At 47.9% G+C, this 23,569-nt stretch overlaps 1 protein-coding gene across 6 annotated transcripts in view; it reads right to left on the bottom strand.

Moving 5' to 3' along the window:
- Positions 1–582: 582 nt before the first annotated feature.
- Positions 583–23,569, bottom strand: part of PXN (paxillin) — a 69,260-nt gene continuing 46,273 nt past the window's right edge. For 3 of the 6 annotated variants that reach the window (XM_030582628.1, XM_030582629.1, XM_030582630.1), the window contains 9 exons: positions 16,577–17,635; positions 15,435–15,701; positions 14,324–14,776; positions 13,556–13,636; positions 9,187–9,357; positions 8,664–8,837; positions 8,015–8,096; positions 6,612–6,760; positions 583–4,341 (listed from right to left, as the gene is read on the bottom strand). In XM_030582628.1, the coding sequence (XP_030438488.1) occupies positions 4,075–4,341; positions 6,612–6,760; positions 8,015–8,096; positions 8,664–8,837; positions 9,187–9,357; positions 13,556–13,636; positions 14,324–14,776; positions 15,435–15,701; positions 16,577–17,635 (2,703 nt within the window). In that variant the 3' untranslated portion in view covers positions 583–4,074. Of the gene's footprint in view, positions 4,342–6,611; positions 6,761–8,014; positions 8,097–8,663; positions 8,838–8,987; positions 9,056–9,186; positions 9,358–13,555; positions 13,637–14,323; positions 14,777–15,434; positions 15,702–16,576; positions 17,636–23,569 lie in introns of those variants that run through there. The other 3 variants (XM_030582632.1, XM_030582634.1, XM_030582631.1) reach the window with 2 other exon arrangements.

Genomic DNA, 23,569 nt, shown 5'->3' with positions numbered 1-23,569 from the left:
TGAGGTCTTTAGGACAGAGATGACATTTTCTGTTCAGGCATGTGGGTTTTTTTTTTTAATTGTTATTACTACAAACAGCCTCTACATCTGTGGTGTTATGTGGAATAATAGTGATATCAGTACAAGCGCTTAGCACAGAGGTGCATCAGGAAGGTTACTATGCAGTCCAGGGGGTTTAAATGTAGGTTGTGATTTCCAAATGCTGTCACCATAAAGAGGTTGAGAAGGACCTGCGGGTAATTAGCACTCTTCATGACCCAGTGTCCAGGCAATTACTGCATGGCACTAGGGTGTGGCAACGCCAGCGTATTGTACTGAGGCAGGGGGCTGAGAGGAATGAAGCGAGTGGGTCAGGATTCAGGTCTGCTTATTGCAGAAGTGACAGTTTCTGTTTTAGCACCTTCAGTTTTACATCTCTGCCCTGTCCAGGCGAAGGCAGAAATCGTACTAATAAACATCACCTTCCTCAGCTCTTGCCAGCGTGGCCTTCGGTTTCTCCATCGTGGAAGGCAAGAGGAGCTACAGATCATGGATGCTTTGAACCATTTCCACAAGACTAGAAATGACTGGAACCAAGTCAAGTGAAAATAATGGTAACATTTTATTAGCATAATCACAGGGATTTTAAATGGAAAAAGCAGAGTTAGAAGTTTACAAGGGAAAACAAATGAAATAACTGTCAACTCAGAGGGGCGTGATTTGATTGAGACCCACCTGGTCTGATAGCTCTTTGATTGTACTGCCAGAGTTCATCAGATTAGGAGATCATTGTAAACAGAGCACTAAGGCCTTTAAAGACAACACTGTAGTAACCCCAACACAAAATCTTTCAAAGAAACAGTGGTGTATCTAGAGCTTAGCTTGCCTCTGAATGAGCAGCTGCCAGGCCTCTGCATGCACAGTCTTTTACCTCCTCAGAGGTTGTGTACACACCCGCCTCCTGTGTCCAGTTTAAGCCTGAATAACCCATCTCAGCCTTCCAAAGACGCATTCTCGCCTAACCTCTCCCCAACCACTCCTTGGAACACATCCCAGTACCTGCAACAGTGCAGTAGTACAACTTGCTGGTCTGCACTTTAGCACCATTAGTATCGGTGAAGTCTGCTTGCTAATCACCCAGGGCAATCTTAACACATCCCTTTCCCCAGTTTGCTCTGTACAGCATTTCAAATGTTCAAGTCTAAACTGTACTTGAAATTAGGAAATTTAAAATAGGTATTTCTGACCCTCTACTGGCAGCAGCCATTTTGAGGGAAAGTAACATTTGGAGGCAGCAGTGAGCAGAGGACCCATCCCCAAACCAGTTAAAATCCCAGTTTATCAGGAAAGCTCTCAACATTTTGCTAAGGCAGTAATGGTCATGGAGACTCTTAAACCATTATTAAAAGGGGATGAAACGGTTTTGCTCTGACACTGGGATATTGTAACAAGATTTTCCCCTTCTACAGCACCTTCCCTCCAAGGGTCTCAAAGCCCCATCAGAAATATCTCTGAATTAAGCCTCAACACCCCAGTGAGATAGGTTAAGTATTATCCCAATTTTACAGATAAGGAAACTGAGGGACAGAAGGTAATGGCAGAGCCACTCCAAGTCCTGTGCCCTGAACACAGGACTGTTCTTCCAAACAGCGGAGTCAGAACAAGTGTCAATTTAGCAGGAAGCTCAGAAATCCCAATTTTAAGTAAAACTAATTTCAACTCCAAAATGACAATTTAGACAGTTTCTTGCCTTGTGAACTTTCCAAAAGCTATGCTCAGCCCAGCTGGAGTAGCTTTGTTTTACCACTTGTTCCACAAAATCCTGCTTTCACAACCACAGACTGAGGCTCATTTGTATGGGAAACCAGTGAAAAACAGTTCCACTTATTCAAGTGGGGTAGTGAAGCATCGAGCTAAGGTTATTTAAAATAGTAAGCTAGGATCCCTCAGTTAAAGTGAGGGTTTGTTTCTTACACAGTTAATCCCAGAACTCCCTATGCCTTTTCCATTTTGAACACTGTAACCACCCTAATGTGCCATGCCTTAATAACCAAAGATCTATAATATTCTAGAGTCATATTTTAAAACCCTCTTCACACTGGACCACTTTGGCCATTAGTGTAGAACACTGTAGGGTTGTTTCTAACACATAATCCTTTGTCCTTCTACAGCACCCTCCTTCTGAAGATCTGAAAGTGCCTTTGACAAACATGAACTAAACCTCAAAATCCTACAAGGCAGGAATATTGCCCCATTTTGCAGAAGGGTAAACTGAGGGACAGAGTGGCTAAGTGACTGGCCTAATGTTACACAGCAAGTCTGTGGCAGAGTCAAGAACAGATTCCAGATCTCCTGACTCCCAGCTCTTTTCTTTAGCCTCAGAACCATCCTTACCACCTAAGGGGAGAACTCCCCTTCCCGAGTTAACCCTCTGCTCTCATTTCTGATGGCTGAAGAGGAATAAAACCATGAGGGTGGACTTTGAGTTCTCCATCTCAGCAGCATGTGGCACTGAATTAAGACTCACTATATTACCCTGGAAGTTGGGCTTTGGAGAAAGGCAGGTAAGTCAAATACAGCAGTTTACAGGTTACAAAATAAACTTTCCAGGTGATCTGTGAAAATTAAAAGAGCTATTCACAGCTCACCTGCTTGTGCTAGAAAAAAATACAAGTCACATTACCTTCCCCTGCAAAACCCAGAGCCCTCCCAACCCCCACTAAAAAGAAAATACTTTGTGTTAACAGTTTGTTAAACCCAAGCATTGAGGTTACAGGTGCAGTAACCAGCACAACTGGTACACTGCCTAGAACAGCACAGTTTGAGATATAAAAAGTAGCTTTCTTAAAATCACTTCAAAACCAAGAGGATTAAAAGTAAGTTAGTTATGAATTCAAACCTCAGTGTAGAAATCCACAGTTTTTATCAAAGCATACAGTATTCAGTTCGATAGCAAAACTCCAAGTGTCACATACACCAGATCTCAGGGACTTGTTAGACCAGTAAGTCAATATAAAAGGTTATTGCTCTAGAGATTCTCAGTAGAACATGTTTATCAAGAGCAAGGAACAGGACAGTATCAAAGAAGAGGGGACTGCTGGCCTGATAGCAAAGAGGAAGATGAACAAGGAATACAAAGTCTATAGCTTTATTTTTTCCTTGCTTTAAAAAAAAAAACAAAAAAACTAGAGAGGCTTTTCAGGCCTTTCCCTTAGTAAAATGCAGGCCAGACACACAGCATAAGCCACATTCGCTCAGAGGGGAGGGCTAGGTCCTCCAATTTCTCTGCATTTTCTTTTAAAATTAACTGGTGCCAGTCTCCTCCTCTCTCCCAGGAGCAGCAGAATTAGGAACATTTGCCCTAACCACTCCTGGGGTGTTGGGGGTGTCCAGCACAACATGGGACGCTCCATTCAAGCAGGGAGGGGGTTTTCTTCTCCCCACCTCCTGCCCCAGTGTGTTGAGGAGGGGGAGAGAATCACCAACTAGAAAAAGAGAGTAGCCCCCTACTCCCCCTTTCTAAAAACTAAGTGGCATCAATTCCCTGCAGTGTTACTGAACTGGAAAGACTCCACTGCAGGGACTTTACAGCTTCTGGGGCTGCTGCTGTAATCTTAGTAAATCCTGTGTGCCCCAGGACTCGACCATGCACAGTCTGGGCAATGCAGAGGTAGCAGCGCTACTGCTTGGGTCACACAGCACTTAAATGCCCCAGCGAGAGAGAAGTGTCACCAAAGCCAAGGATGTTTTGTTTGGAAGTGTCACATGTTGGCTCACAGAGGTGACTCAAGGCTGAACTCGACAGACTTTATCCAGCCCTCTCCTTGAGAAAGGCACCTCCTCGCTAGAGCCTCAGGCTCCTCTCGGCTGTCAACAATCATACAACACTTTAATGATGGGGCTCAGCATCTCCCTACTGAAACATAGCATGGGCATTTCCAGTTTAATGGTCCATCTCATCTCTCTGGAGCAGCACTTAGCACCCTCCCCCCACCCCCTCCCGCCCCGGCAAGGTTTCTAAATCACAGTAATGGTCAGAGAGACGGCTGCCTAGTGAGGTGGCAGAAAGATGCTCCGTTCCCAGCTAGGATGTGTCTAGCAGAAGAGTTTGAGGAAGCAGTTCTGACAGTAGGGCTTGTCATTCTGTTCCTTGAAGGTTCCTTTGTTGAGCTGCTTGAGGCAGAAGGCACAGACAAAGTGTTCTGGATGAAATTTCTTGGCCATGGCAGTGATGCAGCGTCCTGTGATGGGCTTCTGGCAGCCGGAACACAGCGAGCCGCGGCGTTCATGATAATGCACCTCACAGTAGGGCTGCCCATCATGCTCAAAGAAGCTGCCGTTGATGAACGGCGTGAAACATTCCTGCGGGAGGAGGAAGAAGCAAAAGGGAACTGATTGATATGGGGGACACGGGCAACTCCACAATCCATGCCTTTGCCTGCCATGCCCCTAGCTGCCTCCTGCAGGAAGTGGCCAGGGTGAATCATCTTCATCCAGCAGAAAGGGGCTGCAGAAGTACTGCTGCAAAGATGATCGGCTCCCAGCAGAGACAGGGTTACTGAGCATAAGCAGGGCAGATACAGCAGCTGGGAGGGAAAATAAAGCCCTCAACTATAGTTCATGTTCCTTTACTCCAGGCTGGCTTTATTAACACAAAATCTAAACCCAAAAGCAAAACTACTGAGAACACTTGGTAAGCAACACCAGAACCTCTCCTGCTTCCAGTAAGCTGGGAGGGAAGGGAACACCTCCATCCACAGAGGTAGCTGCCACCACAGCAGCTTTTACAGCCAACCCATCCCAGCTCACCCAGGTGATAGGCAGGGAAGCCAGGCTTTCCTGGAATTCCTTATGCTCCAGGGCATCAGGAGCACCTTTTACCTTGTCACAATGGTTTGGTTTTCATTTCTTTAGCTGTATCTGCCCTGCTTACGCTCGTCTCAGTGAAAAAAAAGATGACGGCCAGTAGGTTTTTCTTAAATTACCCATTTAGAATGCCAGATATTATGTATATTCCCTGGGACAGCACCCTCCTTGATGCATCCCAAACTATACACATACAGGAGTCACTTCACCACTGAAACACAGTGGCAGGCAGAAGGTGACAGCCACTGGAGAAATGTGGAGAGGGGAGAAATTTTGGGCAAAGACCCTGGGGACAAGTCCATACCCTTACAAAAGTGATACTGGGTCTTTAATGTCTATGAAAAGAAGCTGTTAGAGACCGATTTTTTTAACAGGCACCCACCTCTCTATAATGGTTATCACTGTCAAAGTCCCGTGCAGGTATTAATGGCTGTACTGTCACTACAGTCGTGGGAAGTTAGGAGAAATTCCCCCCACCCCACCCCATTTTACAGATGGGGAAACTGAGGGATAGAGCCATTAAGGGACTTCCGCAGGGTCAACAGGTCAGCAGCAAAGTCAAGAACAGAAGCCAGATGTCCTGAGTCCTAGTTTTGTGCTTGAACGTCCAGACCATCCTTCCTCCCTAGGGACATGCACACGAATGCATGTGCACGCACGGTTGGACATGTACTTAGTCACAGGCAGATGCAGACAGAGCCCTGCATGCAGGCCTCCAGCAGGGTGTAGCAGTAAGTGCATATCCATGCATGATCACACACAGTGAACTGCAAGGAACTTCGGCTGTTTGCTGCATTCAAAGGCAGCAGGTACCTGGGAGCCTGATGCTGAGACTACGAAGCCATCACCTCCATTTGAAAACAAACACTGGAAACTGGCCTTACTTTAACAACAGAAAGACAGAATCTGCCCAAAAGCTGCTGGCCCCACTAACAGGCAGCAGCGTGAAGAATGCCGAGCAGCATCTCCTGAGCAGAAGAAAAGCCTGAACCCAGGTCCAGGCAAGGACAGAGCTGGTCAGCTGCCCACATGACTGCCAGAATTTCTATTCACAGGGCCCTTCTGAGTGATGGAGAGTTTCCAACGGACAGGTCAGCCAAGTCCTCTTTCATGCTGCTGCTCTGCAGCAGAGGAGAGCAGACTAGTGGTCTGAGCACAGGATCTGAAACAGGAACTCACGGGTTCTGACCCTCATTTTGAACTCCGCCTTTCTGCTTCCGTCTCGGTAACACGTGGCTGATATTAATCTTTACGCTGCTCCTGGGAGATGGGTAAATATTTGCAAGGCTCTTTGAAGATGTGCTAAGTATTTATTCTGCAGCATTACAGTTCATTATGCAGCAGGATATTCAGTTTACAGCTATTTCATTAGTTTCCAAGTTGATCCAAACAGGTCAGTCTCATTAAGTTTACATTTCCAGAGTGAGCACACGAGGAAGCTCCTCAAATCAGTGTGCTGAGGCAGAGTGCTGAGAAAGCTTAGCTCACTGTTACTAAGAAACCATTGGAAAAATTCTGTGCTTATCAGTGAACTGCTGCAGAAACCCATAACTGTGGCTATGGGGGAGGGAATTAAGCCCCTAGAGAACTGAATGGAAACAGGCAGAGAAGCAAGAGGGTGCATGGTCACTGTCACACTATGTATTTTGTGAGGCTGTCCAGTGCTGGTACAGACCCCTTGTTCTGATGGAGGTAACCAACAGACACCCACCTAGGGGAATTGGGAGAGGGGTCAGATGACAGTGGGACAGCACAGGCTCTCTTACCCGACAGACAAAGCACTCAGGGTGCCACAGGGTATTCAAGGCAGAGATGTAATTTTCCAGGATGGCCCGGGCGCAGCCCCCACACTTTGGAGCAAACATGTCGAAGTAATCCTTGCGGCAATAGGCTTTGCCATCCTTCTCATGAAACCCTGCCAAGGACACAAGGGAAAAACAGAGCCAGACAGCATCAGCGTGTAACCTTTATTCATGGGAACACCCAGCCAGACTCCATGGGGCTAACAGGGTGGCTGGGATCCCCAGTCACAGACCAGCGTTATCCCTTATTCTGCTATAGGAGGAGCACATGCTTCGCCTCCTGTAGTCTCCATATGGAAATAGCAATCACCGTTAGCTCCCCATCCACTAAGTAACACCACGGTCTCTCTCTACCCCCACACCCCCAGTTTTCTACGTCACTTGCTCTATGACAGGGAACTACACTTCATGTCGTGCTCCCCCTTACCCCTGTCCGTGCCCCACTCCCCGGAGCTGCGGTCGGAAGCGGGGCTGCGACTCTGGGAGGAGGCGTGGAAAGGCTAAGGTGGGCGAGGATGGGGCTGGAATCCAGGCGGGGCTACGACTCTGGGGGGAGGGGTGGACAGGCTAATGTGGGAGAGGGTGGGGCTGGAACCCGGGCATGGCTGCAACTCCTGGGGGGAGGAGTGGACAGGCTAAGGTGGGCGAGGATGGGGCTGGAGCCTGGTCGGGAGTGGAGTTGCAGCCGGGGCTGCAGTCGGGAGCGGGGCTGCGACTCTGAGGGGAGGCACAGACAGGCTAAGGTGGGCGAGGATGGGGCTGGAGCCCGGGCCAGGAGTGGAGTTGCAGCCGGGGCTGCAGTCGGGAGCGGGGCTGCGACTCTGAGGGGAGGCACAGACAGGCTAAGGTGGGCGCGGATGGGGCTGGAGCCCGGGCCAGGAGTGGAGTTGCAGCCGGGGCTGCAGTTGGGAGTGGGGCTGCGACTCTGAGGGGAGACACAGACAGGCTAAGGTGGGCGCGGATGGGGCTGGAGCCCGGGCCAGGAGTGGAGTTGCAGCCGGGGCTGCAGTCGGGAGTGGGGCTGCGACTCTGAGGGGAGGCACAGACAGGCTAAGGTGGGCGAGGATGGGGCTGGAGCCCGGGCCAGGAGTGGAGTTGCAGCTGGGGCTGCGGTCGGGTTCAGAACCGCAGCCAGGCCAAGCGCCAGAGGACGGGGCCACAGCTGGAAGCAGAGTGGGGCTGAGGGGCGCTTCCTCTTCACCCCCTATGGGAGCTAGACTGGGCCCTGCCGCTCCCCCGAAACCTGCCCCACAGTTTGGGGACCACTGCTGTATGGAAAAGACCCATCACAGCCCCTTATATTGCCTCCACCCCTACCCCTTACTTGCTTCACCAGAGTGGCTTCTCTCTGCACAAACCAATAGTACCTTCGGGTCCAAAGAAAGCACCACACTGCGCACAAAAGAAGTGTTCCGGGTGCCACGTCCTGTCCAGAGCTGTCACCACTTTCTGTTTGGGAGAAACCACAAACAGTGAGAGCTCAAACACCAGTGCTGAGTGCAGCAACAATCAGCTGTGCTTAAAGAGCTTAGCCAAGCCCCCTCCTTGGGGATTCAATCCCCCCCCCCCACTCCCCTTTACCGTAACAAGGTCAGACACACCACTCCTTTCCTCTAGACCCGGGGGAGAAGGGGACACAGTCCCGTGCAGTACTCTGAAACTCAGCAGGAATGCCTCCTACCATGGTATCCCATTGGGGAAAATCAGGAGATCCTTAATGCAGCAAGGATAGCTAGATACTACCGCTGAGTTCAGTAAAGTTGCAATGGAGCAAATTTAGTTCAGCAGAACCTGCCCTCTCATTGCAGGACCCTCCAGCAGATGGAGGGAGATACTTGCACTGGGTCCAATTATTTCTCCTACAGCACTAGGGTGAAGGAAGAATAGGGGTCCCAAAACTACAGAAGAGTCATCGGAGTAGATGGATGTGCGCTTTTCTGACAGTACAGCGCCAGACTCCCCCAGGCACAGCCAAGAGAGAGTCTCCTACTGACACGTGCGGGCTCAGGGACTCACATCGAGGATGGGCCCGTTGCAGTAGTAGCAGCGAGGAGAGAAAAGATTATGATAGTCCTTCTCACAGTAGGGCTGACCATCGCGTTCAAAAAAGTTGCGTGACCCGATTTCCTCCTGGCAGTGGGTGCAAACAAAGTGCTCTGGGTGCCAGGTTTTCCCCATGGCTGTGACGACCTGTAGGGAAGAAGGAGCAGTTATGGGGGACGACTCTACTTCTTTGCTGTGGCAACTCATGTGACAACACACCAGGTAGAGTTTGGCGCTAACTACAGGTTCTACTACTCAAGTGAGCCCTGGACTGGGGTAGCATGAAAACTGAATTACCTATCATCTCAGGAGAGGGCAGTCCCTCAAGGGCAGGGTAGAGGTCACTGGAGGAGCTTACAGCGTACCTGGCCAGTGGATAAATAGAGTACTTCAGTTTCTTCAGCATCGCCAGTCCCTTCAGCCTCATGACACAGCCCTCCCAGTTACTCCTTGCTGTAGCCCAAGGCTTAGCAACAAGATGGTGCCTCCGACTCACCTGTCCAGCAATTGGTTTCTTGCAGGCTCCACAAACACCTTTGGCAACGGTGGCTACTCCCAATTTGTTAAGGTCGGACTGGAGGCTTCCCAACATACTGTCCAACTGGCTGCCAGGTTTTGGGAGTGCAGACGGAGGGGAGCTGCCCCCAGCTTTCCCCTGGGCCATGAACTGCAAAGAAAAAACCCAGTCAGTGTAAGGCAAGCACTGTACGGCTTCTCAGGGATTTCTGCAGTCTCTGAACATAAGAACGGCCATATTGGGTCAGACCAAAGGTCCATCGAACCCAGTATCCTGTCTTCTGAAGCACGTGGCATTGGCCACTGTCAGAGGGAATAGAACAGGTAATCATCAAATGATCCAACCCTCTGCCCACAGCTCTTCAGCTGTTCTGCATATGGACAGACCAGGACTTGCTCTGGAGAGGCTAATGTGTCTGCAGAAGCCAGTGAGAACCAGGTGCAGAGATGCACCCTTGTTACAATCAGGCTGTGACAAAAGTGTGGCTTCCCCAGAGACCCCAGGAGCTAGATCATCAGAGTGTTGAGGGGTGGAGATTTGGCTCTCCTCACCCTCCCAATAAGGCAGAGATTACCAGAAAAAGTGCTTGTGGCCTGCTGGTAGAGCCTCTACGGAGATCTTCCTTTTATTTCACAGGTTCCTGGCCGGCTTACAAAGGCCGAGGCATGCTCTCTGAGTGGTTCCCAAACTGTCTCCTCTTCCCTGTCACACACAGTTGTTGCTGTCTCTCCAGTCTCTCCTCTCCTTTCCTTCACAGTCTCCTTCTCACCCTCCCACACCTTGTCTCTTCTTTTCAGGGTATTTTCCCCCTTTCCCTTCTGCATCATTTCTCTCTCTCTCTTCTGTGCCCTCTTGGGTAGCTCTGACCCCACTCCCCAGCTTCACCAAAGGCTGCAATGGGAGCAGCCAGGGAAGGTGGGGAGCATTCAAGGAATCACCTGTTGCTTTACCTGGCAGCTCATTAGTAGCGTGTGCGTCTGCATGGGGAGGAGGTGGCAGGCCAGCAAACACTGCACGATACACATGCGAGATTTACAGGGGGAGTGTGGAGAAGGGATAAGAAAGGTCTTTGGAAGCCCACTTTGGGAATCACCTTAATAAATACATAACTTTGAAACCCGTTTTCCACTGGGAGGGGGGAACAGATGTATTTTCTTTAGTAACATAACCTCAAGAAGAAGTGGGGAGAAGAGAGAGGAAGTGTGCAGGACTTCGCTCTTTATGGTCTGTCTGGATACTCATCTCCATGTGATATGGGGCAAACTCAGAGTTCATGTCCTGTTACATAAAGTGTAGGTTATTTTACTTAACCCTGCAGTACAATGGTGGCTGTCAGGTTTAGAGAACTCCACTGAGCCATTTCCTAAAGGGACCTTTTGGGTGGATTATGGACATTATGCTGCGTTTCTGTTAAAAGTGAAACTACACAGCCACAATACCAACAACATTTGTGAAAAAAGTGCAGGGTGGAAGGACTGAAACAACCAAGCATCCCAGCACTTGTACTGCTAGAGTGCCATGGAGTGCCAAAGGGAACGGACACATGCTGAAGTGCCCTAGAGCCCTGGTTTTAATGAAGGGCCCCTTCTCCTGCACACACAGGGAGTGCCACCCACCATCCTGTGGCTACTGGCATTAGACATTGTCCATATAAGCTAGTCAAGTACTAACACTGGTTTCCATCTGTTCTGCCAGAAGCTGCATACCACATGTGCACGTTACCCCATCATGCCTAACCAGCATCCAACTCTGTGTGACGTTGTGCAGTTTATACGGTTTTATAAAAAAATGAAAAGTGCACATACTGTAACTGGAATATGCTTCATGCAAAAGGTCTCTTGTAAGGCATCATTACAAAGCTTATAATCTACTGAATGTGATCATCCTATTTGTATAGATGTTCTGTCTGTTACTACTTGGAACCACTTAAATCCTACTTTCTGTATTTAATAAAATCACTTTTTACTTATTAATTAACACCTGGGGGAGCAAACAACTGTGCATATCTCTCTATCAGTGTTATAAAGGGCGAACAATCTATGAGTTTACCTGCATAAGCTTTATACAGAGTAAACAGATTTATTTGGGTTTAAACCCCATTGGGATTTGGAGATCTGAGTGCTAAAGACAAGCACACTTCTGTGAGCTGTTTTCAGGTAAATCTGCAGCTTTGGGGCAAGTAATTCAGACCCTGGGTCTTTGTTGGGACAGACTGGAGTGTTTGGCTCAGCAAGACAGGGTGCTGGAATCCTAAGCTGGCAGGGAAAACAGGAGCAGAGGTAGTCTTGGCACATCAGGTGGCAGCTCACAGGGGGTTTCTGTGATCCAACCTGTCACACTCTGCTCCTAATGGAACAGAATACACCTCCTTCCTACTATCCCCCTGACCCCTCTCCTAAGACAGCTGGTTCTGGCAGTTCAGCACCATGAAGTGCACACTCAACATAAAGGTCTCTCTCTAGTCCATCGACCTTAAAAACTCTTATTCTACGCTGTGATGAACAAGGGCATTTTTGTAATATTTCCATGAGTCTTATGTGTGCCTCAGTTTCCCACCAGGTTTTGCACCGAGTGTAAAGGGAAGGGATGAGGTGTTGACTCAGCAGCCTTGCTGGAAACCAGAGTCAAAACCAACTGAATGAAGTCTACACATGTAAGTGGAGGATCAGAAGAGACAATGGACCCTCCAATCCCTGGGACATTCACACCTAGCGACCAACAGCCAAGAGGAAGATTCCCCCCCCCATTTCTCTACAGGGAAGCAGAGCAAAGGCCCTGGGACCATTAGGCAAGCACTGTACGGTCCTCAGGGAATTTCTGCAGTCTCTGCTCCAGAGCTCTTCAGCTGTCCTGCATGCAGACAGACAAAGGAAAGGTATCAGGTGGTATTTTATAAGCTGTGCTCAGAGAGATATGCAGAACACACACCCCACCTGAAACCAGACAACAGGACAAAGACAGAGCCAAAATGAATTCTACAGCAACTTGGCTGAGTATAGCTCTGACGTTGGCCACACTGAACTGTGTCTTAATCTTTGCTTCTCTGTGATCACCCCTAAGGACTTTCAGATTCTGTACCCCCAGCTGACCGATACATTGGTTTGATGTCACTAATACTGGGAGCACTGCACTCTGAAGGAGTGAAGGACACCTCCCACTGGAGTCTGGCTCTGCCGGATTTGCTGCAGGGAGTCATGGAGGGAAACAGGGTTGCTGGCACCCAAAAGCCCAGTTTCAGAATATGTGGAGTCTTGCCCCTGTGGAACTGGGTGGGTCCTTGGGGCCTGGCACATTAAAGGGGTACCCCAAAAGGACTGGTTACAGGCTGGAGCACAGACCAGACCCTGTGGATCTGACACACAAGCATTTGTCACTTTTACCTACAGTGCAAATTCCCCAAGACAATGTTATGAAGAGGAAACATCTTGCTGGACACAGAGTGTAGGATTCTCCCTCTCAAAACTGCAGGGCAGTCAGGGGCCTGATCCTGAGAGGTGCAGAGTACAGTTAATTGGTGACGTTCAGCACCTCTAAAAATTAGACCAGTGAATCCAGACTGATCATAACTCAAGAGTATAGGCAATGGGAGTGGGTAGACCTAGCCCTTACACCCAGGCTTCTCTGGAGCTGATTTTTCTCTAGCTTCAGCACCCTTCCTAGTCTGATCCCTGTAGCACTTCAGAGCCAACACAAAAAAGGTAACAATACAAATGTGTGGGTGCCCATATGATGCAAAAGAGGGGCACAGGGAGCCACATGCTTCCTCATCCTGGCCAAGGGCCTGTGGCCATTGGACAGGGGGTGCAGAAACCAACTAGAAATAGACATATGAGAAGTGAAGTGTCACTTGCAGAGAGGATGGCAATGAATGGAATGCACAGTGACACTTCCCTCCCTGCCCCCGGGACCAGCCAGCCTCAGCTAACTTCAGTGCAGCCACGGACATCTCAGTGCAGAACAACGTGCGTGGACTTGACCTTTACTGGTGGTACTGCAAGGGATGCAGTTCCTTTTGGAAATATTCCACACCCCCCCCAATGCCTGCACTTTGTAGAGAAACTCGCATGAGCACAGCCCCTTTAGGAACACTACCAATGCACACCACACTCGCGTGCTAGAAATGCTCATGCAAAGGCCTTTCAAATTCCTGCCCTAATTTAAAAGGTCTGCCACTGCTGTCAGGTTCAGCAACACCCCTGCAAACAGCAGACCATGCATAGAAAAACAACAATCCGGCATTCATAGCAACAGGGCCTCTAGGAACAGCTCAGAGGACTGTGCCAGAATCACATCCCTCTTGCCTTAACAGCACACCATGCTGAGAAGGGAAACAGAAAGGGTATCCTGCCTTCTCATGGGTGGGCGGTACGAGGGGTGGCCGAGCAGCAAGTGGATTGGTGCGTCGGACCAGCGGCGGAGTAGGGATCACCTGCAAAGTATGACAACAATTCATGATGCAGAGGAGTCTACTTTGATTGACTGGTGCTTGTGGAGACTGAAGCTATACTGCACTGGCTTGTGTATGAGCGTCACTACCTACAATGAATGGAATCAGGCTTGTTCAGGTACACTTTTCTAGAAATATTCTTCCTGGGTTTAGAGAGCAGGACCTACAGAGCAGCTATTTATTGCCTCTGCACTACTCTCCAAGCCCCACAGAATCCCAGCTGAGCAGTGTCCACATGGGTGGGGGTTCAGGGGCATGTGGAATCACTGTTCAGCCTCTTCTTCTGGTTCTCAGGCTTTTCCACATATTTCTCCCCTCCCCTCAGTGCCACACTGTGGAGGGGAGTATTGGGCCCTAAACTAATGGACTTGATTCCTTCAGTTCAATGGCAAGAAACAAAGATCATAGTCCATTCCCAGTGCCACATATATGTGGCCAACAAATGGACACAGGATCTGGATTGTTCCATACATGTGCACCTCACACTGCTATAAAAGGGACAAATCGGATAGAAAAATCAGCCATTGGCAACACTAAACTCATCTTCTGTAGAGCAGCCCAGTACCAGCCTTTACCCAAACGTTCTACCTAGAGAGCCAACAGGCCAAGAAGTGCTGGATTCAGACTTGTAATTGCTCTGTTAAATGAAGAGCACAAGGAAAAGCATGCCTGCATCGGTGGGAAGAATGGATCTTCATCAGTCTGACAGCCAACAGAAGATAGTGTCTTGGCAGGAGAAGACGCTACCATTGGCTTACTCAGCATGGCAGGAGGAATCTGGGCTTGGGGAGAATGGAGGAATCTATGTTCTTCAGAGGGAGGAGTGCCCACCACAGAGAGTTCCTGGTAGTCATCAGAAGAAGTCTCCCACTGGAACAGAGGCTGGGGAGGCAAGCTGAAGTAGCAGGAGACTGGACTAGGAGCAGTAGCAGAGGGTACATAGGAAGGTTGTGGTGGGTATGGAGGAGGAGGTGGAGGGAGTGGAGAGGGAATAGAGTGAGAAGAGGAAGCAGCTTTGGCAGGGAAAATCTTGACAGCTTCTTTGGGACGCTGGAGTTGGGGAGAAGCTGGCACAGAGACTGTTCTTCTCATGGGCAGGGGGGATTCTGGAGGAATTATAATCTAGAAAGAAAGGAGGGAGACAGGTGAACAAATCTGGAGACGAACAGAGAAGCACTTCCTGCAACAGAAGGACAGGCAGCATGAAACAGACGGTAACATGGCACTCACTACCTAGCACGTCTCTATTTTCCTTTCAAAATAGTCTTCCTTTCACGTCAGAACACAGAGAGCAAGCAGGCCAACCTCACTGCTGTAGCCAACCAGAAACAGAGGTCATGGTGCCATTTTCAATAGACCTTCTTTGAGAAAGTGCCAGAGTCTCAAGGAGAAGGCACCTAGCAACACCCATCTGGCTATAAGCACTTCAGGGCAGGTTCCTTAGTAAAGAAAGAAATATGGTCTGCTTATTGACTGACCTCCCCACTGTGGAATGAAAATAAACCTCAATTCAATGCCTGACCTTAGATAGCATTAGACTTCCTATTAGATAACACTGCCTTCCCAAGAGATTGCTTACTCCAATTCCTGCAGAGCTGGGATTTGGATTTCCTAGCTGATCTGAAAAGGGAACACTGCTAGGGCAGAGGAGTCAGATTCCAACGCTATCCCAGGACTCTCAAGAGACCTGTCACTCCCACCTCCTACTCTATGTCTCCATTAGAGACCTTCTGAGCAGAGCGACACAGGGGAAAACCCTAGTACAGAGTTTACGCTCTACCTTCTGTACTTGCTGCCCACCATCCTGCTGCTTCCTTTGTGGCCTGGCGGTGACAATGACTCCCTCAGTCAGCCAGTCTTCCTGGCTTTTCCATTCCTCCTCTTCCTGTTTGTTGATTCCCAATCTGTCTTGCAGCTCTTCAATCAAGCGATCCTGGGACACAGTCTTATGAAATATGACTGGCCCTACTTTCCGCCTCGGTGAGCGCTCACGATACATTGGGTGCACGTTTAAGGTCTTTCTTGTCCTCTCAATTACAGATTTTATCTGAATGACAAGGTGACAGTTTCAGCATGAAGAGAGCAATGCAACAGCAAGCCCCAAGAGGCAGCAGCACAAAGCCAAACTATTAGTGACAACTGTGAGCATGAAGAGTGATGGTATTTACTGCACAATGCCAAAGTTCCTCTTGGCACAGCCCAGAGCAGTGACTCAGTGCAAGGAAAATCCCAGCCAGACCAGTCATAGCAGCCAAAAAGAACTCCGGCTACAAAATGAAGACAGATTATCCAGCACGAAGCCATGATTTGAGGTACAAGGTCACAGTTCAACAAGATCACCTCATTAGGTGTTATGGTTTCCCTCACACCACAGTGATCCATGTCAACTTCTTTTCATCTCTCCCCTATGCAGTTCTGGGGGAAATGCCCCAGCAGAGAGGATTCTGGGATGCACACAGCATTTCTAGTGCTGGAAGGCCCGTAGGAGCTCCAGTGTCAATACAGATCTAAGCCAGCAGGGAAGAGGAGTTGCTATGCCAAGTCTGGACAGTCATTAGCAAATCCCTCCATAGCTGTGGAACAGCACTTTGCTCTTCAGAGAGCTCTATAGATCATGTACTTGGCCCCATTCTAGCTACGAGACAGCCTGCAGATTATGGATGCTATTCATGTTCTATGCTGCACAAGCAGCCAATCACTGATCCACATGCAAAAGATACCACAAAGCTGCTGCTAGAGTGGAGGGTCTCAGACTTCTGCGCCATGCAGCTGTCATTACAGTGACTCCAAGCGCTCCAGAACAGCATGCTGTTAGTCTGGAGTAAGCTATCAGACTGCTCTGGAAGAGCCCTAATATGCACTCACACCATGCACAGGCAGCTAGCTAGAACCTGCCCACTCTTGCATTCACTCAATGCCTGCCTGGCCCGATGCAGAAATCCTCTCAATAGGTGGCTTGGAGACAGACAGCAGATCCAATTCATCCTTCCAAGCATTTTCAGCAGTTTCTGGAGTGACTGCTGAGCTCCTGACTTGCTCTCTTTCCCGGTCTTCTCCTGGCTTGCTTTTAGTAGGGCCACCTTTCCTAGGAGTTCTCTCTCTGCTCTGCCTCTTTTTAGCCATATCAGGAGAGTCATCTGTCCTGCTTTCATGCTCAATTTCAGCATCCTGCTTCTGTCTTTGTTCTGCTCCAAGACCCAACTGGCCTTTAGTATCTGGGAAGACATCCCACCGGTCCACAGCCACAATCTCAGGTTCACATGCTGACTGCGGGACATGGTCATTCTCAGAATATAGCTCTGGTATAAGCTCAGATAGCTCCAGAGCCCACAGCTGATCTAAAGCTGCTTCCATTTTTCCATCCTTCTGGGAAGGAAAGGCTGAATTATCCCTGAAAATGGCCTGCTGTGCTGATTCCTTGGGTGTCTGCCCCTTCACCTGGCTGGTTATGCTCGGGCTAGAAACGGGAACAGTTGTGAGCTTGGTCTCAGTTCTGTGCTCTTTCTTTTCAGCGGCTTTTGCCTCATCAAGCCCCTGACTGTGGGCCTCTGCATTAGAAGGAACAGACAGAGATTCCGTCTTGGAGGATATCATGGACTGGGACATCTCTCTAGGAGGATCTGACTTTTTGCTTGGCCTGACTGAGCTCAGAGAAAGCACATGATCCCCAAAAGGAGCAGAAATAGCAAAGTCCTCTGGAAGTGACTGACCCGTCCGAGCCACAGAGGGGAGCTGTGGAGTAGTGGCAGAACGTCCTGGATTAGCTGCAACTGCAGTGCTGCTGCCTTCTTCTTCAATATGAAGGACTTCCAAGGCGGCAGGTGGCAGCAGGACTGGTAGGTCCCTGCTCTGGCCTGTCCCATGGGGTTTTGACTGGGGCAGCAGAACTGTACCAGGAGGAGAGTCAATTGAGTCTGGATTTGTTGGGCTGGAAAGCAGTTCCAGGGAGGCTTCAGAAATCAGTGACATAGTGGAAACAGCCTGCAAAAACAAGACCAAAAAAAGAGGAACAGAGAGGGGGGAAAGATAGAGACAAAGGTGAGGAAAGGAAAAGAACAAGGCACAACATGGCAGAACAATCACAGCCTGCACACCACGGTGCCCTCCTGACATAAAGCCATCAAGGCAGCAAGGATGGACAAGTGGCAAGTCAGAGTGTGGCACGTGAACACACAGTTGTGCTCCTTCTCACAGGAGGGTGCTGGGAACGAGGAAGGATCATGCAGCCATTCAGCACTTTTTCTTAGGCTCTTCGAAGCTGCAGTTAATTCTTTCTCCTGTAAATGGGGCTGGTGCATCTGCCCCAAAGGCCCAGCCCATTAAACCAAGACTGACAGTTAGCAACTTTCTCTGAATAAGACCACTTGCACTAATTTGCATATAAATTTCCATACTTTTTGAAGAAAACAATGAAGCATGTAAGCCCTAATATTTGCCTCCCTGAAACACTAGCCTCAGGGCACTCGCAGAAGAGGAGTACATGACTCAGGCTCTGGCCTGCTCAAATCACAAGGCTCTCCTCTGGGTCAAATACATGCTGAATCCGAGGGAAGCATTCTAGGACTTTATGGGCTGTCCTTCAGGAGCCCTGCATTAACCCTCTTCTTCCTCACCCATCCCACTTTTCTTGCTCCTTTTATATCTGGGTGAGAGAAGTACAAAGTTTGTTCCAAAACATGCTCTGCAGTGGTCAGTGGCAGGTACTCTGTTTTTAGTTCTCCACTGCTTATATTTTAAACCTAACAGATCAGGGCTCTGATCCTGTCCACTATGTCAGCTCCTACGTGACAAACAGGAATTATTTCCATTTCCTTAATGGAATAGAAATTAGCATGGCTTGTTTTGTGCACTCCCAAACCAGCCACTGTGGCCTACTTAGTCTGCCACTGCACCCAACGATTCTTGATTTTGGGTATTTATCCATGTAAAAGGATCATTTTTTAGAATGAAGTTTATAGCCCATTTCCTTACAGAGTTAGCCTATAGCCACTTGATTATTTTTTTTGGAGGGGGGAGGAATCATCGCTGAGATCACTTGGTCTGCCATTGATGATAAAAGGATTTCTCATTCTCTCTCTTACAGCTACATTTGGGCAGCCAGTGAGGCCTCTTACCACAAGAGGGACAGCTCAGTAGAGCACTTAGCACGGCAGTGGCAGCAAGGGACCGTTCTAATCCTGGCTCTGATACCAACTCATGCTGAGGTTTAGTTTCCCTTTTCTAATATTAGGGGTAATGGCTGGAATTTTCAAAGGTGCCTAAGGGAGTTGGGTGTTTATCCCCCATGGGAATTGCGTGTCTAACCCACATGGGCTCCTTTGAAAATCCCAGCCAACACAATTTACTTACCTTATTGGGTGTTGTCATGATGAAAGAGCAAGAATTCACTTGGATGCAGGCAAAACCCTTCAGCAGATGGAAGCCACATGCCCTTCCAGCTTAGGTGACTGGAGTGTCTATGCAATCACAGAACTTGTCTGGGATGTCAGACTGCCAAGCTAAGAAGGACTGGGATTGGTAAGCATCTGAATGGGAGACCTCTCTAGGAAAACCCAAAGGGCACCAGAAAGCGATGCTAGTGATTCATTACAGGGCACTCTTCCCTCTGAGCTATAGTTTGTAAGCAGAGAGACTCTGGCAGTAAAGGTGCTATACTGAAGTGTATTAATTATTAGAAAACTCCCTGTGCGTTTACACTATTTGTTCTCCCTTACACACCAACTGCCCTCTGAAGCATAGATGCCATGGTTAAAGCGTTCCTATTTTTACCTGAGTTTGGGACAAAGTTTTCAAGCTTTCTAAAATCCAATCATTTTCAAGGTAAGGCGGCTTTATTTTGCTCTAAAAATCATTTTTCCAACATGTTAAAAATATTAAAACAAAATGAATGCAGTAGTTAATGTATAAAAAGCTGCACCACAATGGGAGGCTGGTTAATGCAGACACCAAGTCACATAGTAAGGAGGAATCACATGTCAGAGATATGCGAATGGTGCAAAACTGCATTCAGTAACCTCAGTGCCAGCTGACTGATAAGCAGAACACCACAATCAAATAGATTCTGTAAGCGGATAGAATGAGCAACTCATTAAGGTTAATGCATCAGCCTGCAGTGGCACCTTTTACTCTGTGGCTTGAGGAAAACTGAACTGAAAGCAAACAAAAAGCCCACACCACCCACCCACACGCTGTAATTTCTGTCTGGACTTTGTCCTCCTGGCTTTAATTAATCTTCTTAGCATGTTTGCCTTATTCCTCCTCTGCCTCTCTCGTACACGCACAGGACTGCAGCTCAGAAGTAAGGACAGCAGGGCATCGAGAACATTTGACATGCAAAGACCTGCTGCTCCCTGCCTCTATTCATGGTACCAGGAAAGCGAAATAGGCCAGAGACCTTGTCAATTCAACTGTGCAACTGAGCTAGCACATGGGAGCAGAATTGAGGGGTGAAAAACAAAAAGGAAGAGGGAAAGAGTGAAACAACTGGGAGGTGAGAGAAAAGGGAAAGTAACTGCTGGGAGCAGGTGGCCATGTCTACAGAGGAGATTGACAAGAAACAGACAAGTTGCCTGGAGAAGAGGTTTTGGAACAAATTGATAAATTAAACAATGAAGTCCCCAAGACCAAATACTATTCACCTGAAAGCTCTGAAGGAACTCAAATATGAAATGGCAGAACTATTAACTATGGTATATAACCTACTGCTTAAATCAGCCTCTGTACATGACTGGTGGATAGCTAACGTGACACCAATTTAAAAAAAAAAAAAAAAAGACTCTGGGGTGATCCTGCCCATTAACTGGCTGAGAAGCTTAACTTCAGTACCAGGCAAATTGGTTGAAACTACAGTAAAAAAAACAGTATCATCATACACGTAAGATGAACACAGTATGTTGGGGAAGAGTCAACACAGCTTTTGTAAAGGGAAATCATGCCTCACCAATCTATCAGAATTCTTTGAGGGGGTCAACAAACATGTGGAAAAAGGTGATCGAGTAGATACAGTGCACTTGGATTTCCAGAAAGCCTTTGACAAGTTCCTCACCAAATGCTCTTAAGTAGAATAAGGAGTCATAGGATAAGAGGGAAGGTCTTCTCATGGATCAGTCACAGATTAAAAGACAGGAAACAAAGGGTAGGAATAAATGGTCAGTTTTCACACTGGAGAGAGGTAAACAGCAGGGTCTCCCAAGGATCTGGACTGGGACCAGTGTTGTTCAACATATTCATAAATGGATATGGAAAAAGGGAGAAACAGTGAGGTGGCAAAGTTTGCATATGATATAAGAATTAAAGGTAGTTAAGTCCAAAGCAAACTACAAAGGGATCTCACAAAGCTGAATGACTGGGCAACATAATGGCAGATGAAAATCAGTGTCGATAAATGCAAAGTAAAGCACATTGGAAAACATAATCTCAACTATACAGACAAAATGATGGGATATAAATTAGCTGTTACCATTCAAAAAAGAGATCCTGGAGTCATCATGGATAGTTCTCTGAAAATATCTGCTCAATATGCAGCAGAAGTCAAAAAAGGGGATAGATAATAAGACAGAAAATATCAAAGCCATGGTATGCCCACACCTTGAATACTGCATGCAGTTCTGGTCACCTCATCTCAAAAAAAAAAAAGAGATTAGAATTGGAAAAAGTACAGAGAAGGGCAACAAAAATGACTAGGGGTATGGAACAGCTTCCATATGAGGAGAGATTAAAAAGACTGGGACTGGTCAATTTGGAAAAGAAACAACTAACAGATATGATACAGGTCTATAAAATCACGAATGGTGTAGAAAAAGCGAATAAGGCTGTGTTCTTCACCCTTTTACGTAACACACAAACCACATACCCCTTAATGCAATTAAGTCAGCAAGTTTCAAAGACATATAAGGAAGTACTTCTTCACACAACACACAGTTAACCTGTGGAACTTGTTGCCAGGGAATATTGTAAAGGCCAAAAGCATAACTGGGTTCAAAACAGAACTAGATAACTTCGTGGAGGACAGGTCCGTCAATGGCTATTAGCCAAAATGTTCAGGGACACAACCCCATGCTCTGGGTGTCTCTAAACTTCTGACTGCTAGGAGTTGGGACTGGATGACAGTGGATGGATCACTCAAATTGCCATGTTCACTCCCTCTGAAGCATTTGGCACCAGCCACTGTAGGAAGACAGGATATCGGACTAGACGAACCATTGGTCTAACCCAGTATGGCCATTCTCAAAATGGAAGTAAAGAGAAATAGACATGGAGATGTTTATGCATTCTCGACACCACTAGAGTAGCTATAAGTTTCAGATACACAGTTAGGCACGTCAGCGTCTCAAAGAAATGTAACTGCATACAGTAACTCCTCACTTAACCTCATCCTGGTTAACGTTGTTATGTTGCTGATGAATTAGAGAACATGCTCATTTAAAGTTGCGCAAAGCTCCCTTATAACATTAGTTTGGCAGCCACCTGCTTTGTCCACTGCTTGCAGGAATAGCAGCCCGTTGGAGCTAGTTGGTGGAAGCTTAGCACCAGGGTGGGCCCGTAGCCCCCCTAAGTTCCCTGTGTGGCAGCCACCCAGCAGGCTATCAATTGCTGGCAGTTCAGCTGTCCCTCCTCACCACTGCCTTGTGCTGCTCCTGCCTTCTGCCTTGGAGCTGCTCCCTGGAGCCTCCTGCTTGCTGTACAGGGGGGTGGGAAAGGTAGGTGCTGATGTCAGGGTGTCCCCTTCCTCTGGCTCCTGTACCCCATCAGGGGTAGGGGGGGAGGAGAGGACAGGACCTAGGGAGATTGCTGGCAGCAGCTGCTGTCTCAACTTGCTGATCTACTTAAAAAGGTAGTATACTTAGAATGGGGTCAGCGAAAAAGGGCAACGTGCGTCTCTCTCTCACACACAAACTCACAGTGTGTGTGTGTGTCTGTCTCTCACACACATTTTCCCCACAACATGTCCTCCCCGCCAAGCACTTTGGAAAGTGGAGGGAGTGCTGTGCTCCAGCGGGATAGCGTGGGTTCATCATCACGTTCAGTTTCCGCAGGGAACGTTTGCAGCCACTGCCCTGCATCTATTGTGTCTCCTCCCTCCATTTGTGCTGCCTTGTAGAGCGTGAGGCTACATTATCAATGTGTTAACACTTGTTGGCTTAGCCAAGTGCTAGTTCATCATTTAGCAGCAAGGTACTCCCTAGGAAATATCCCATCCTCTGATTCCATCACCTCAGCCAAGCTTCAGTCATCATTGCTGTGTACAGTATTAAATTGTTCGTTTAAAACTTACACTGTGTGTATGTGTGGAGAGAGAGTCAGTCAGTCTTTTGTCTGGCGAAAAAAATTCCCTGGAACGTAACCCCCACATTTACATTAATTCTTATGGGGAAATTGGATTCGCTTAACATCATTTCGCTTAAAGTAATATTTTTCGGGAACATAACTGCAACTTTAAGCAAGGAGTTACTGTATTTATGAAACCAAAATTATTTAAAAACAAAACAAAAATTGTCCCTAACCCTTGCTGTCGAGGGGAACTGCGGAAACCCAAATGCATGGTCCACATTTTCTGGTTTGCTCCCTGGGCTCAGCTAGGAAACAAGCAAGGGGGACAAGAGTACTCTGAGATTCTAATGGGCCTGCCAAACCTACCCATCCTGCCAGGCAGCTTTTACTAGTGCTCTGAAATTTAGTCTCACAGCCTTTCCAATGACTGTAAGACACTCAAGCCCCCAGGCTTACAGACTTACGACCCCAAGTGCCTTTCTGTAGAAGAGACACAAAAGGCTGGAAAGCTGAAGTCCTTAGGCTGCATGAGGATGTTTTTCAGTCATCAAGAGTTCACTTGTGTATATCTGTGCTTAGTGTCAGCAGCCACAATGAGATTTTACTTGCTAAACATTGACAATAATGTCATGAACATATGGGTGC

The sequence above is a fragment of the Gopherus evgoodei genome, chromosome 13 (genome assembly GCF_007399415.2).
Source record: "Gopherus evgoodei ecotype Sinaloan lineage chromosome 13, rGopEvg1_v1.p, whole genome shotgun sequence".
In the NCBI taxonomy this organism is placed as follows: domain Eukaryota; kingdom Metazoa; phylum Chordata; order Testudines; family Testudinidae; genus Gopherus; species Gopherus evgoodei.
The sequence above is the reverse complement of the archived record's forward strand: the minus strand, read 5'-3'. Positions and strand labels throughout refer to the sequence as shown.